The 11,375-nt window shown below is 34.0% G+C and overlaps 1 protein-coding gene across 1 annotated transcript; it reads left to right on the top strand.

Annotated features, from left to right (window-relative positions):
- Window positions 1-5,397: 5,397 nt before the first annotated feature.
- On the top strand, window positions 5,398-11,120 carry LOC120350490 (HBS1-like protein). Its single transcript, XM_039424032.1, has 4 exons — window positions 5,398-5,749; window positions 7,068-7,136; window positions 7,902-8,249; window positions 10,814-11,120. Exons 1-4 carry the CDS (start codon window positions 5,707-5,709, stop codon window positions 10,852-10,854), a joined length of 501 nt encoding a protein of 166 aa, XP_039279966.1. The 5' UTR covers window positions 5,398-5,706; the 3' UTR covers window positions 10,855-11,120.
- The last annotated feature ends 255 nt before the right edge of the window (window positions 11,121-11,375 follow it).

The following is an 11,375-nucleotide window of genomic DNA, read 5'->3' as shown; positions in this document are numbered from 1 at the left end:
AAATAGTAACTGCAAAATCGGTAGTTTGTTATAATTTCAATGCTTGCTGTTTTTCAGCTTATCGCACTCCATGTCGTGACAGGAAGGCTACGTTTTAGAGATAATTCCATAATCTACATTCCTCGACGACTCGGAGCCACAATTTTTAAATATCTATCATGGGAAACTCGAAGTCATGGCCGTTCATAATAGAGAGAGAAAATTATTTATTTCGCTAACTCACAATAATGGCTCTAGTCTATTGCGTATTAAATTTACTATTATAACTTGGGAAAAGGCCTGAATTAAAAATAGTGCTCGGCACAGTCCCAGTGAACTCGCTTAAGAAAACTGTTTGTGTTGTAATCTTTTTGAAACCAGCATTTTTAAATTTCACAGGTTTATTTCTTTTACAAGGCTAATTTGACAGTAGAGGTTTCATTGGGGATCCTATTTGAAATGAAAAATCACTCTTCAAAAATTACTCTGTCGCTTCAACATTTTTTTGTCCCTCATATGAATTCAAATTCACTTTTTTAAATGAGAATAAGGGTGCAAGTGATACATGATCTTGATACAGAGTTCCAAGAGAAAATGAATGGCGAAAACCGCACATTGAGATCTCATCCCTATCAGTTTGTCCATAAAGTTGTAAATTATGTTCTATATATTAACCAGCTGGAATCATGTGTCAGCACATAAAGGTCTGTCTGTGTGATAGAGCTTCCAAATAGCCTCAGCTGATATTATAAATGAATGAATGGATGGAAAAACTGTTGTAATTGCATGCAATGAATTCTTCAGCTGACTAAATGATAAATCACAACATTTTTCCCATGCATTTTCAATTTTATTTGTTATAATCCTGAAAAAAGACAAAGGGGTGAGTCAATGTTGTTGTCCAAAGAACTTGACCTGTAAAAAGGTTCAAAGAATATACGTGCTCAAAATTTGAAGCTGATTGATTATTGATTCTAAATAAGTTATTGTCGAACATACAAACAGAAGGAAAACGACTTTGGCCTTCAGTGAGTCAAAAGTGAGAACTCGCTAACACTTGTTCAATAAATATACTAACTTTTAAACATTACTCTAATATTATTAAACTAGTTATGATATAATAGATACCATATTTTATGTGCCTATATATGATTCATTCATTAGTTGTTATTTTAAGAAATATTTGTTAAAAATAGTTCAATTCTCTACCTATTCAATTTAAGATACGATAGATGCTAAATGCATCTAATTTCACTTGAGCGAAACATGTTATTATTGCAAGATGATCAAAAAAATTCATTTTTATTTGAGTATTTTACAGTTTGCGGTGCTGAGCCAAGCTATGATTGATTATTGAGAGCAGTAGGTTTAGTTTAGACATATAATTATCTTTTTCCATACCGTATATCATATTATATTGAGCGAGCAATTTCTGTATTTATATATTTTTAGTTCTGGTTATTTATGTTCAACGGATCTCGAAAACGGCTCTAACGATTTCCACGAAATTTGGAACATAGTAGTTTTATGATATGAAAATTCGATTGCACTAGGTCTCATCCTTGGGAAAACTCGCTTAACGACATTAAAAGGATAATTCATTTTTGGCTGAAACAGCTGTGAATAGAAAAAAGTGAGTGAGCGAGTGAGTATGTGAAAAATCAAAATATCGCATCCCCGAAATTCATAAGATGACATAATAGCCAGCTGTGAAATATAAACACGATCATTTGAGGGAATTGTGTTCTGTTTATCAATGAATAAAAATAACGAGCGAAGCTCGGTGCTCCGATATTCATATATTACTAGCTTACCCGCCGGCGAACTTCGTATCGCCAAAAAGTCAATGTATCTCATGTCACACTTGACCTCATTCGGTGAATCATGAAATTTATCTGACAATCAATATTTTCATTTACATCTCAATACGGACTTCCTATGTGCTTAGTCATGCAGCATTTATTATTCCGACATTGCAACATATTCTCGATCAATTATTGGTAGTAATATCTATCAGTAAAGTGTTGAATTAAGAACATAGATACCGGTAGGTTAAATCAGTTTTTCAAAGATGAATTTAATGTTTTCATAGTTGTTGATTGTCAACAGATGGTCCAGGAAATATGCAATGTACGATGAATTACACAGAATTCCATATTCTTTCCATCTTCAATTTTAGGATGAATATAAGCTAAGCTAAATTAAAAAAAATCAATTTAGTCTGTCATTCTTCAGTAATTAATGATTGCAATATGAACAACTCTCTTTCATGAGATAAATAATTATTTTCCAGTTTCTCAATGATAGGGGAGTGATAATTATTTGTATAGGTCTTCTAAGGCCGGTTACAGAGCTCGACCAGTCAGTGCGTACGTCAGTCGCGCTTGTCTTTTCTATATAGATATTCCATGTATCCGTACAGAGCAGGACTGACGGCACGCATGCGCACGGTCAGGACCATGCGTTTTATACAGCGTCCGAAAAGCATCGGTCGAGCTCGTGCGTATCCGTTCCATCGGTCGAATGACGCGCTATTGAAGCAAATAAAAGCCTTTCAGAGCAGTACTGATCAGTAGCCCGATCGCAACAAAACCAATGTGCTGGTACCTCTGCCCGACAATCAGCTGATATTGAATTGAGAATAGCATGAATGAATTCAATTAATAGTGTCAAATTTGAATTCAGAGTTTTTCTATACATTTCTTTAATCATTTCTAAATTATTTATTGGAAAACTTTCTATTTCAAGTAGGCCTAGTTAAGAGCTATCATCTATTTGATTCGCCCTGTTTTATTCCACAGCTCAGTGTTTCCTCACAATATCAGAAGATAACGATGATATTTTAAAAAATCTACAGCTAAAAATCATAATAGTAGTAGTTCTGTGAACAGTAGACCTCACGCAGTATTCTCATCCACAAGTACCAGATGTTAACTGTTTTAAATGTTAACGAACTCAGTTCACGTTTGAATTTGTATTCCATATGATATAATTCATCCAGTTCCGTGATGATCTTTCTATCTGATGGAAATTATTTTTTTAGAATCAAAAATATTATAATTTCTCCAGCATTATTTAGTTCATTTGTTTATTTTTATTCACCTATTGAATTAGTTTTTTTTCGAATGTGAGAATATTGATACTGATGGGCATGCATAATAATACCATGACTCCAAAACAAAATATTGAAACCAAAGACCATGAAGCTGCGATTAGAACAAATTTATTGAAAAAATGTTAACTCAATCCTTTTAGAATATATTAGATTGAACATAACTTATCTTACACATGATGAACATATGTGTTTGTCAACTTCCGTTCAATCTAATAAAATCTATAAGGATTAAGTTATAGGGTAACCATTTTGTTTGGAGGAAAGGGTTGGAGGTTAGGTTTTATTTAGGTTATATATTATTCAATAATGTGTTATTAGGATAGGTTAGGTTTTTGCTTTGAAATTGTAATATGCTAGAAAGGGCTGGGGTGCAGTTAGAGTTATGTTTTTTGATGTTTCAAATGTGAAAGGATAGGTTAGGGGGTTAGGATTTTGCTTTGAAATCTAAATTATTAAATGTGAAGGGGTTGGGGATTAGGTTTTTTGGATTATATTCAATAATGTTTCATAAGGTTAGGTTAGGTTTTTGCTTTAAAATTGCAATATGCTAGAAAGGGCTAGGGTCCAGGTAGTATTATGCTTTTTGATATTTCAAAGGTGGAAAGATAGGTTACGATTTTGCTTTGAAATTGCAATATGCTGGAAGGGATTAGAGGTTTTTCAAATAGTTATGTTCATTGATGTTTTAAATGTAAAAGGGGAGGTTGAGGGTTCGGTTTTTGTTTTGAAATGACTATATGCTGACTTAGTTATAGTGTTTTTTAACATCAGTTAAATAACAACTGTTATATTTTATTAATTATATTTTTCAAAAGTACTCCTCCTTTTATAAAATAAAATGATAATATATTGATTATTATATTGAATTTAATGATAAATCATCATTGAATAATAATATCTTCATCAAATAGAATGACGATTGGCTCCAGTTACAGTGCTCGGTAACCATCATCACAAAGAACGTTACATTCAAAGATCTGACTGAATGGAACGGGAAAAATCCGTTGCTAACGCATGCGCGATACGGTGCTGTCTGAGACAGAGAGTGGTTTGTCAATGTAGAAGGAATTCTTACTTCTCTGTGGTCACCACTCAGCCACACCACAGAATACAAATTATAGTTTTCTCTGGCCACACTCAGCTCCAGCAGCTGTAGTTACAGTAATAGTATTCCCAATCCCAAATATTCTCAATCTAAAAATTCCAAACTTCCTAAATAAATATTGATTGTGTTCATGGGAGGTTTCGGTACATGTACGATTTCGACCAAGGACACGATAATGCGTTCGGTGGGAGCTTTTGACAGTTCAGGTACCGGTCGCCATCTTGGAACAGAGTGGAGTGGTGCATGCTCACTTGCACCACGTACATGCTCACTAGCACCGCTCGAAAAGTATGTTCCACAAAACCGGTACCGGGATCAACGCTTCTTATTGGTCGAGTGTTAAAGCTTTGGTTGTCTGTGGTTTTGTTAGGTTATGTCTTCACATCCAGAATCTATGGACTAAAAAAGGATGAGTCGTACAAAGTATTTTATTCCATTGATGGAATTAATTATTACAGGATAGTCGAAAAGCAAGAAATTCATTCATTATCAATTGGCTAGAAAGTTTATTATTTTTCAGCTTTATCGACTATTCTACTAAACTAAGATGGGTTTATGTTATATATTAGTCGGAATACTATACTTTGTTGATTTATTCCTAGGCTAGGATCTATCCTGATAAATGTCTGGATAGTAGACATAAATCAAGAAACTTTAATTATTAACATTTTGCTAATATTCCATAAAAAGTTTTATTCATTAACACTAATTGCATAGAAAAAGTAGTCAAGTTTTCATTGATGACAGCACGAGCCATCATTAATCAGTTAAAAAAACTTTTTAAGGAAAAACATGATTAGCCTAGTGCTTCTATAAGAACTAATCAATACTCCAGCTTTGTTGTGATAAGATAACATAGGTCTGTTGCAACCTACATAAAAGATAATATTGGCTTAGACAAGCTTGTAGGTATAATAAATTTAAAAAATATATTTTTTCAAATTATAAATTAATAATTATTATTGATTCAATAATAATAAATAATTGCTGAAATGTTCATATTGATAACACCTTTATTATTTTGTGCATCAATCTGTAAACGATTAATTTCAAAAGTACGCGCCAAAAACGGTGAACCAGAATTCGATTTTCGGTCGGTCGGAGAAAGTAGTGGTGCACCAGTCACGTGGTTTCTGGTTACTGCTCACTTCGCCGAAGCCGTACATGCACCGCAACCTCCCATGAACACAATCATTGATGATATAATACTGTTGTATCGATGTTGTTTAGTTGAATAACACAACACAAAATTATTATTCTCTATTCTGTTCTCTCATCTGTTGTAAAGTGCAGCCCGTACATTACTTATTTATTTGAAATTGTTTAAAGACCTACTAAAGTATCATTTTTAAAAGTACAAATTGGTTAAGTTGTGCCTTTTTAGTGATTGTGAAGTGACATTTCTAAATTTTGTCTTGCAGATAGTGTTTTCTCTTATCGTATTGTGTCACAATTTGCTTGTAAGGTTGGATGGTAGACTTGGCAATTTGATAAAGAATGCCAAAATATGTCTCGTCATAGGATTGTTCGTTCTATGAACTATTCAGATGGTTAGTATTATTGTTTTGTTTTTACCATTTTGTAATGAATACGACTATACAACTAGGCAAAATTACTTGGTTATATTATTGTTACAAAGTTTATCATCTTATTTTTTTTTAATTTCATGTCATAATGAACCAAGATAACCTCTCATTTTACAATAATTTATGATTTATTTTTGTACTATGAGCTTCTTTCTAGAAAGTAAGATACCTTTAAGATATAAAACGTGAAATCAGTACAAGGTTATCCAGGCCTGTTGTGAGATTTTCATAACATAGTTCTTAAATGGATATCATGTAGCCTCTTTAAAGCATAACATTTTTGTTGTTAGGTTAGGGCCCCAAATGTACGGGTGAAATAGAAGACGGGTTGACGCACGAAATTCCAAAAACAGTATTCCGCTCGATAGTGTTTTCTTTAAGAAACTATGCATCCTTTCTGGAGCAAACATATATAGTCGCTCGCGTCTATTCCGCTGTACTGTAATAGTTTAGGTGTGAAGCTTATAATAAAACCCAATTCTAATTTATGGACTTATGTTCTGTAGTAGGTTTTACGCTATAATAGTAGTATTCAATTAACATTTTGCTATTCTTGCCTATCATTTCACAAATAAGATAGCTCTTTCTAGCTTCGCAATGTTGCCAGATCAGTTTTAACAATGTAGAAATAATCAATTTTTAATATAGGATATTCAATCTAATGGTAGATTAATAATTGTTGAATTAAAAATTAAAACGGCTTTCCCATGGTTCGAAACCCTCCTAAAGCTGTAGGTTCAGTCATCTTTCATAATCATCCGTCTCATTACCCCACGCACAAGCCCAAGGCTTATGTGGGCATCATCCTCAGCAAAAAAGTTTTCTTTCTATAAGATTTTTATACAAAATTACAAGGTTTTATGGAACAAATATGGTTAATGTTGTTAAACCCTGAACAACATTTAAATAACGAAACAAATTTAGAAGAGTAACATAGCTGACATCTGTGTTACTACTTAACTTACCATTTATGAACATTTGATTGTTTATGAACACCAAGAAACTACTTAACAATTTCGTGGCATCTACAAATTTGAATAACATTTTCCTTAACTTATAATTGTAAATTGAATAAAATCAAAAATCTATGATGATGGATGATGAGTGATAAACTGATAGATGAAATGATTAGGGGAAGATTATTGAATAGGGGCTGCTAATAGTATAACATTTAACGCAATTATTCTATAATACCTTGAAAATTAATATAAAGTGATTCACACCTATTGAATCATAAATGAGTTATTGACTGTTAACCTCATTAAATTTTTATAATTTTTAGAATACGACGGATATGATGATGTCTACGGCCATTCAGTTGAAGATGATTACAGCATGTCACCTAGTGATGGTAAGTGCAAAATTAATTTTACGTTTTTATTCAAATCTCCATTAACTGTGAGACCATCTCTTGATCATGATTCATTTTATGAGCGCATTCACGAAAAAATGTTGATTCACTTCATTGTTGGAATTCTTTTGCAGTGACTTAGGAAAAGTAATTGATACATAAGTAAGTTGTTTACTGGGTAACCGGAAAGTCTCTCCGCAGTAGGTGCGTGGTGGCATATTGTGTCCTGTTTGACCCCCTAAACTACTGTACTAAATTTCCATGTTTAATAAATTCAACCCCTGTTGTTGTTGTTGTAAATACTTATTTTGAGTGATTAAGTTTTGTTTTATACATTTCAATGCGGAGTGACTTTTTGATCACTCTGTACCATGAATGAACCAAGTGAATATTGTCTCTACAAATCATACACCTATTTTTAGTATTGATTATATCTCTCTCATTTATCCATAGCGTTACCAATCTGAAGCTCCTCCACGCTTCTGAAGAAATTTTAAATCAGTTATTATATTTACTCACGAAATGGGTCCAATAATAAGATTATATTCCAACAAGTATTGTAATTTATAACGAAAGTGAAATGTGATTGATTCAAATCAAAAGCTTTAGTTTCCTTTTTCTTTCGATATTTTTATCATAGTTGTTCGAACTCACTGCCGGCGCTCAAGTTGTTCTTGTGCCATATATAGTAAGTGATAATACTGTATTTATTTTATTAATTTGTATGCAATTACTTTTATGGAAAATAATTAAATTTTATTGCAGCGGCCTTCATGTACGACCGCGACAGCCGGCAGCCGGCACAGTTCTCGGCGTTCCTGACAACCGAGGAGGACATCCAGGAGGAGGAGGATGAGGGGGTGGAAGCGGAGGGTGCCGGAGGCGGTCGCAAGGACTCGTTTGTGCGTCCGCCACTGAGCGACCTGGACGAGGCTCGCCTGCGCTCGTGCCGCGACGAGGTGCAAGGTGTGGTGGGCGACTCGCTGCCTGACAGCACACTCGACGAGACCATTCTACGCTGTCAGTTCGATGTGGCACGCACTCTCGACGCCCTCCTGCAGTCGCCCAAGGCGGTCTCGCAACAGTGTGCCGCCGCCGCCGCCGCCGCCATGGGTGAGTGCATAGCCACAAACAAACATGTTTCCTAGTAGATTGATGTCAATACCACTATATTCTATAAGAGGCGACAGGGACCCAATAATTTATTATTCTCCCTCATAGCGTGCGACAGGAATGAAAGGTATCACTCCCACGCTCACTAATATCCTTTGCCATTAGAGATTGGCCTACGCTATAATGGCAGTGGAGAAAGATTAAGAACAGCGTTGCCGATTCTCTGCCTTCTATAGAAGATACCGGTTTATACTGATGTATCTGATGTAATATTAACTGTTCATTCTTGTTAAATATTATAAATTTTATCTTATTTGCCAAGAAAATATATTTTTCAATGAATTGATACAGGGTGAATGGATACACGCGGCGGGAAAACCGGGAATTGTACGTGAATTTCATTTGGGCGGGAAATGTACGGGAATTGTACGGGAATTTTGTCAAGATACGGGAATTTTTTGACACTTCCGTCAATAGCTAATTTTATATTAATTAAGTACAGAGTTGTAATTTTGTCAGTGGATGATTGGTGTAGCCTATTAGTGATGGGTGATGGTGTATTGATGTGGCGTTTTATAAATATCTTTTATCGATACGACTTTTTATCGGTGCCGTGTATCGATAGGTTTTATCGTAAAGAGTAGATTTTCCTTCGATATTCACTAATAAGGTATGTCCACACATGCCGAACCGAACCTCGTACAGCGCAGCGAACCTTGCAATTCGCTGCGCAGCGCGCCGTGAATGTTCCAATCACTGATTTTTTTCTAAACATGTTTAGAATATTATTTGATTTGGATTTTCTTATCATACTTTCTTGTGAATCAATAATAATTGATCATCCATTTTGAATCGATAGGTACTAAATAAATTAAACCCAATTGGAGTATTCAATCATACAGGCTCTAGGATATTATAATAATGTAAATAGGAGGTTTGAGGTTAGATTCTATTGTATTCTGAAAATTGAATTTGAATAGTTTATAATATCTCATTTGTATTTCATTCATCCAAATAAAATGATAGTAATATTCGGTAACAAAAGTATTTTGAGAAGTTATAATAACTTATCACGAAAAATTAATATCATCTACCTTGCTCCGGTTTTGATCAGGATCATTTCAAATAAGCAACATATTGAATAAACTGTTTTCTTCTGTTTTTAATTATGTACCCGCAATGCGAAAACGCATTCTTTTATTTGTTTATATATGCATCAATAAATTGTGAATCTCTATGATTTTTTTATTCAATTATAATTTTTCAGCCCCTTTCTCATTTAAGTCACTGATTGACTGACTGACGCACTGTACAGTCGGCCGAAAACGCTTTGGAGTGTCGTGCAGAGTACAGTTCAGTACTGTTCTGAATGTTGCAAATCGATTAAAATAACACTCCCTTATTCCTTGATCAAGAGTTTATTATTGACTAGCAGGTAACCCATGTTCGCAAGGGTCTATTTTAAAACTTGAAAAACTGAAAATCTAACGTAATGAAATTTTGAAGAATTTAAAATAGGGGTATAACCATTCCCGCTTGATTAAGAATCTATATGCAAAATTTCAAGTTAATCAATCCAGTAGTTCAGACGTGATGATGCTTCATTCGTGAATTTCCTATACCTTACATAATTTTCCTATCCCGTACATGTATAAGCCAGTTCTTTACTTTATTATATTATAGATTGGTGAACCTTAAAAGGTCCTATCCACCTAGGCCTAAGTAGGTTTTTTTGGGTTGCCAAAACATAGACCAAACCAGACACCTTTTTGGGGGAAATTATTCAACTCTACCTACTTTTTCGTGAAATAACAATGATCAATGTTCTTACCAACAAAAATCGATAGCAAATGGAAAATATTTATAAATGTGTCACTTTTTGTAAGACTGGTATTTATTAAAATACATAGGATATGGAAATGACAGAATCTATTCCAGTCAACTCTATTCCGGTGAAATTAATTATTGGTTTGGAAATAACAAAATTATAGTAATTTAAAAAGGAGATAATTGTCTTGATACTGAGTTCTTGGTCAATATTATTTTAATAATGAAATTTATCCAATCATCAATTTTTCAGAAATTATTCTATTTGCATTAAACAATATTTATCGATTCTTTTAAATTTATTATTCATGACAATGAATTGTTCAAAATATAGATTATTAGAAGAGGCCTGTACTGTATTAATGTTCGCGAAAGTATTCGCATGTTTTCCACTTGTGATTTATAGTCAAAATTGTATCGCAAGCTTCATGGCAAATTTTAATCGAGGGCTCTGATTGGCGAACGGCGTGGAGAACGGTTAAAGAGCGGCTAGTGGGACGACGAACGGTTCGGATAACTACGCGGCGGTTGGTTAACAGCTGATTGTTGAAATTATGAAACATATGGCTAATGTTCGATGCACGGCGGATTGTAAGATTCGCTACGCTATTCGAGGTTCAGTTCGGCATGTGTGGAAATACCTTTATATCCATTTGATGTATAGTTCCGTATCTGGTGTAGGTATTATCGATATTGAAATTATTGATAGTAAATCAAATCACACATATGTTTTTCAGAACCTAAAATATTCTGTTTAATAATAGTCCAGTCAATATAGACGGACAAACTAAAGGACGGGACACATAACCGCACCGAGCCCGCGCCGACGAACGGCCGAGCTAAGCCGGCGACGGTGATGGTGGTATGAGAACACACATATCCGTGTGACAGCCCAGCGGCAGCAGTGTATCATCAGTTCTGTAGTGCTAGTGTCTCAGTTCTGTGTGGTCTGATTTCTGAATGTGTTAAACTATTGTTAATAATATATAACACTATTAAAGCTTGTTACATCCTATTTAAATTTATATTTTTCAATTTTAAACTAATTACCTGTAGACACAGAAGATGAGAATCATAGTGCTGGTATATATTTGGGTGCATAACAATACCACAATCAGTCATATATCGGAAATATATATTATAATTATCAATGAAATTTTTCTGCCTTATATATCTAAACGTAATTAGTTTAAAATTTAAGACACAATCACATATTCATTCTTTTATACTTTTTGTTGTTTATTTTATTATTTATTATATTATGTCTATTATACCTTAGGCTTAACTTATCTGGTTCTA

Source organism: Nilaparvata lugens, chromosome 3, assembly GCF_014356525.2.
Source record: "Nilaparvata lugens isolate BPH chromosome 3, ASM1435652v1, whole genome shotgun sequence".
Taxonomy (NCBI): domain Eukaryota; kingdom Metazoa; phylum Arthropoda; class Insecta; order Hemiptera; family Delphacidae; genus Nilaparvata; species Nilaparvata lugens.
The sequence above is the reverse complement of the archived record's forward strand: the minus strand, read 5'-3'. Positions and strand labels throughout refer to the sequence as shown.

Coding starts and splice junctions, on each gene's coding strand:
- LOC120350490 (XM_039424032.1), top strand. CDS start 5,707: ATGTCTCGTCATAGGATTGTTCGTTCTATGAACTATTCAGATG. Junction 5,750..7,067: donor TTCTATGAACTATTCAGATG/GTTAGTATTATT, acceptor TATAATTTTTAG/AATACGACGGATATGATGAT. Junction 7,137..7,901: donor CAGCATGTCACCTAGTGATG/GTAAGTGCAAAA, acceptor ATTTTATTGCAG/CGGCCTTCATGTACGACCGC.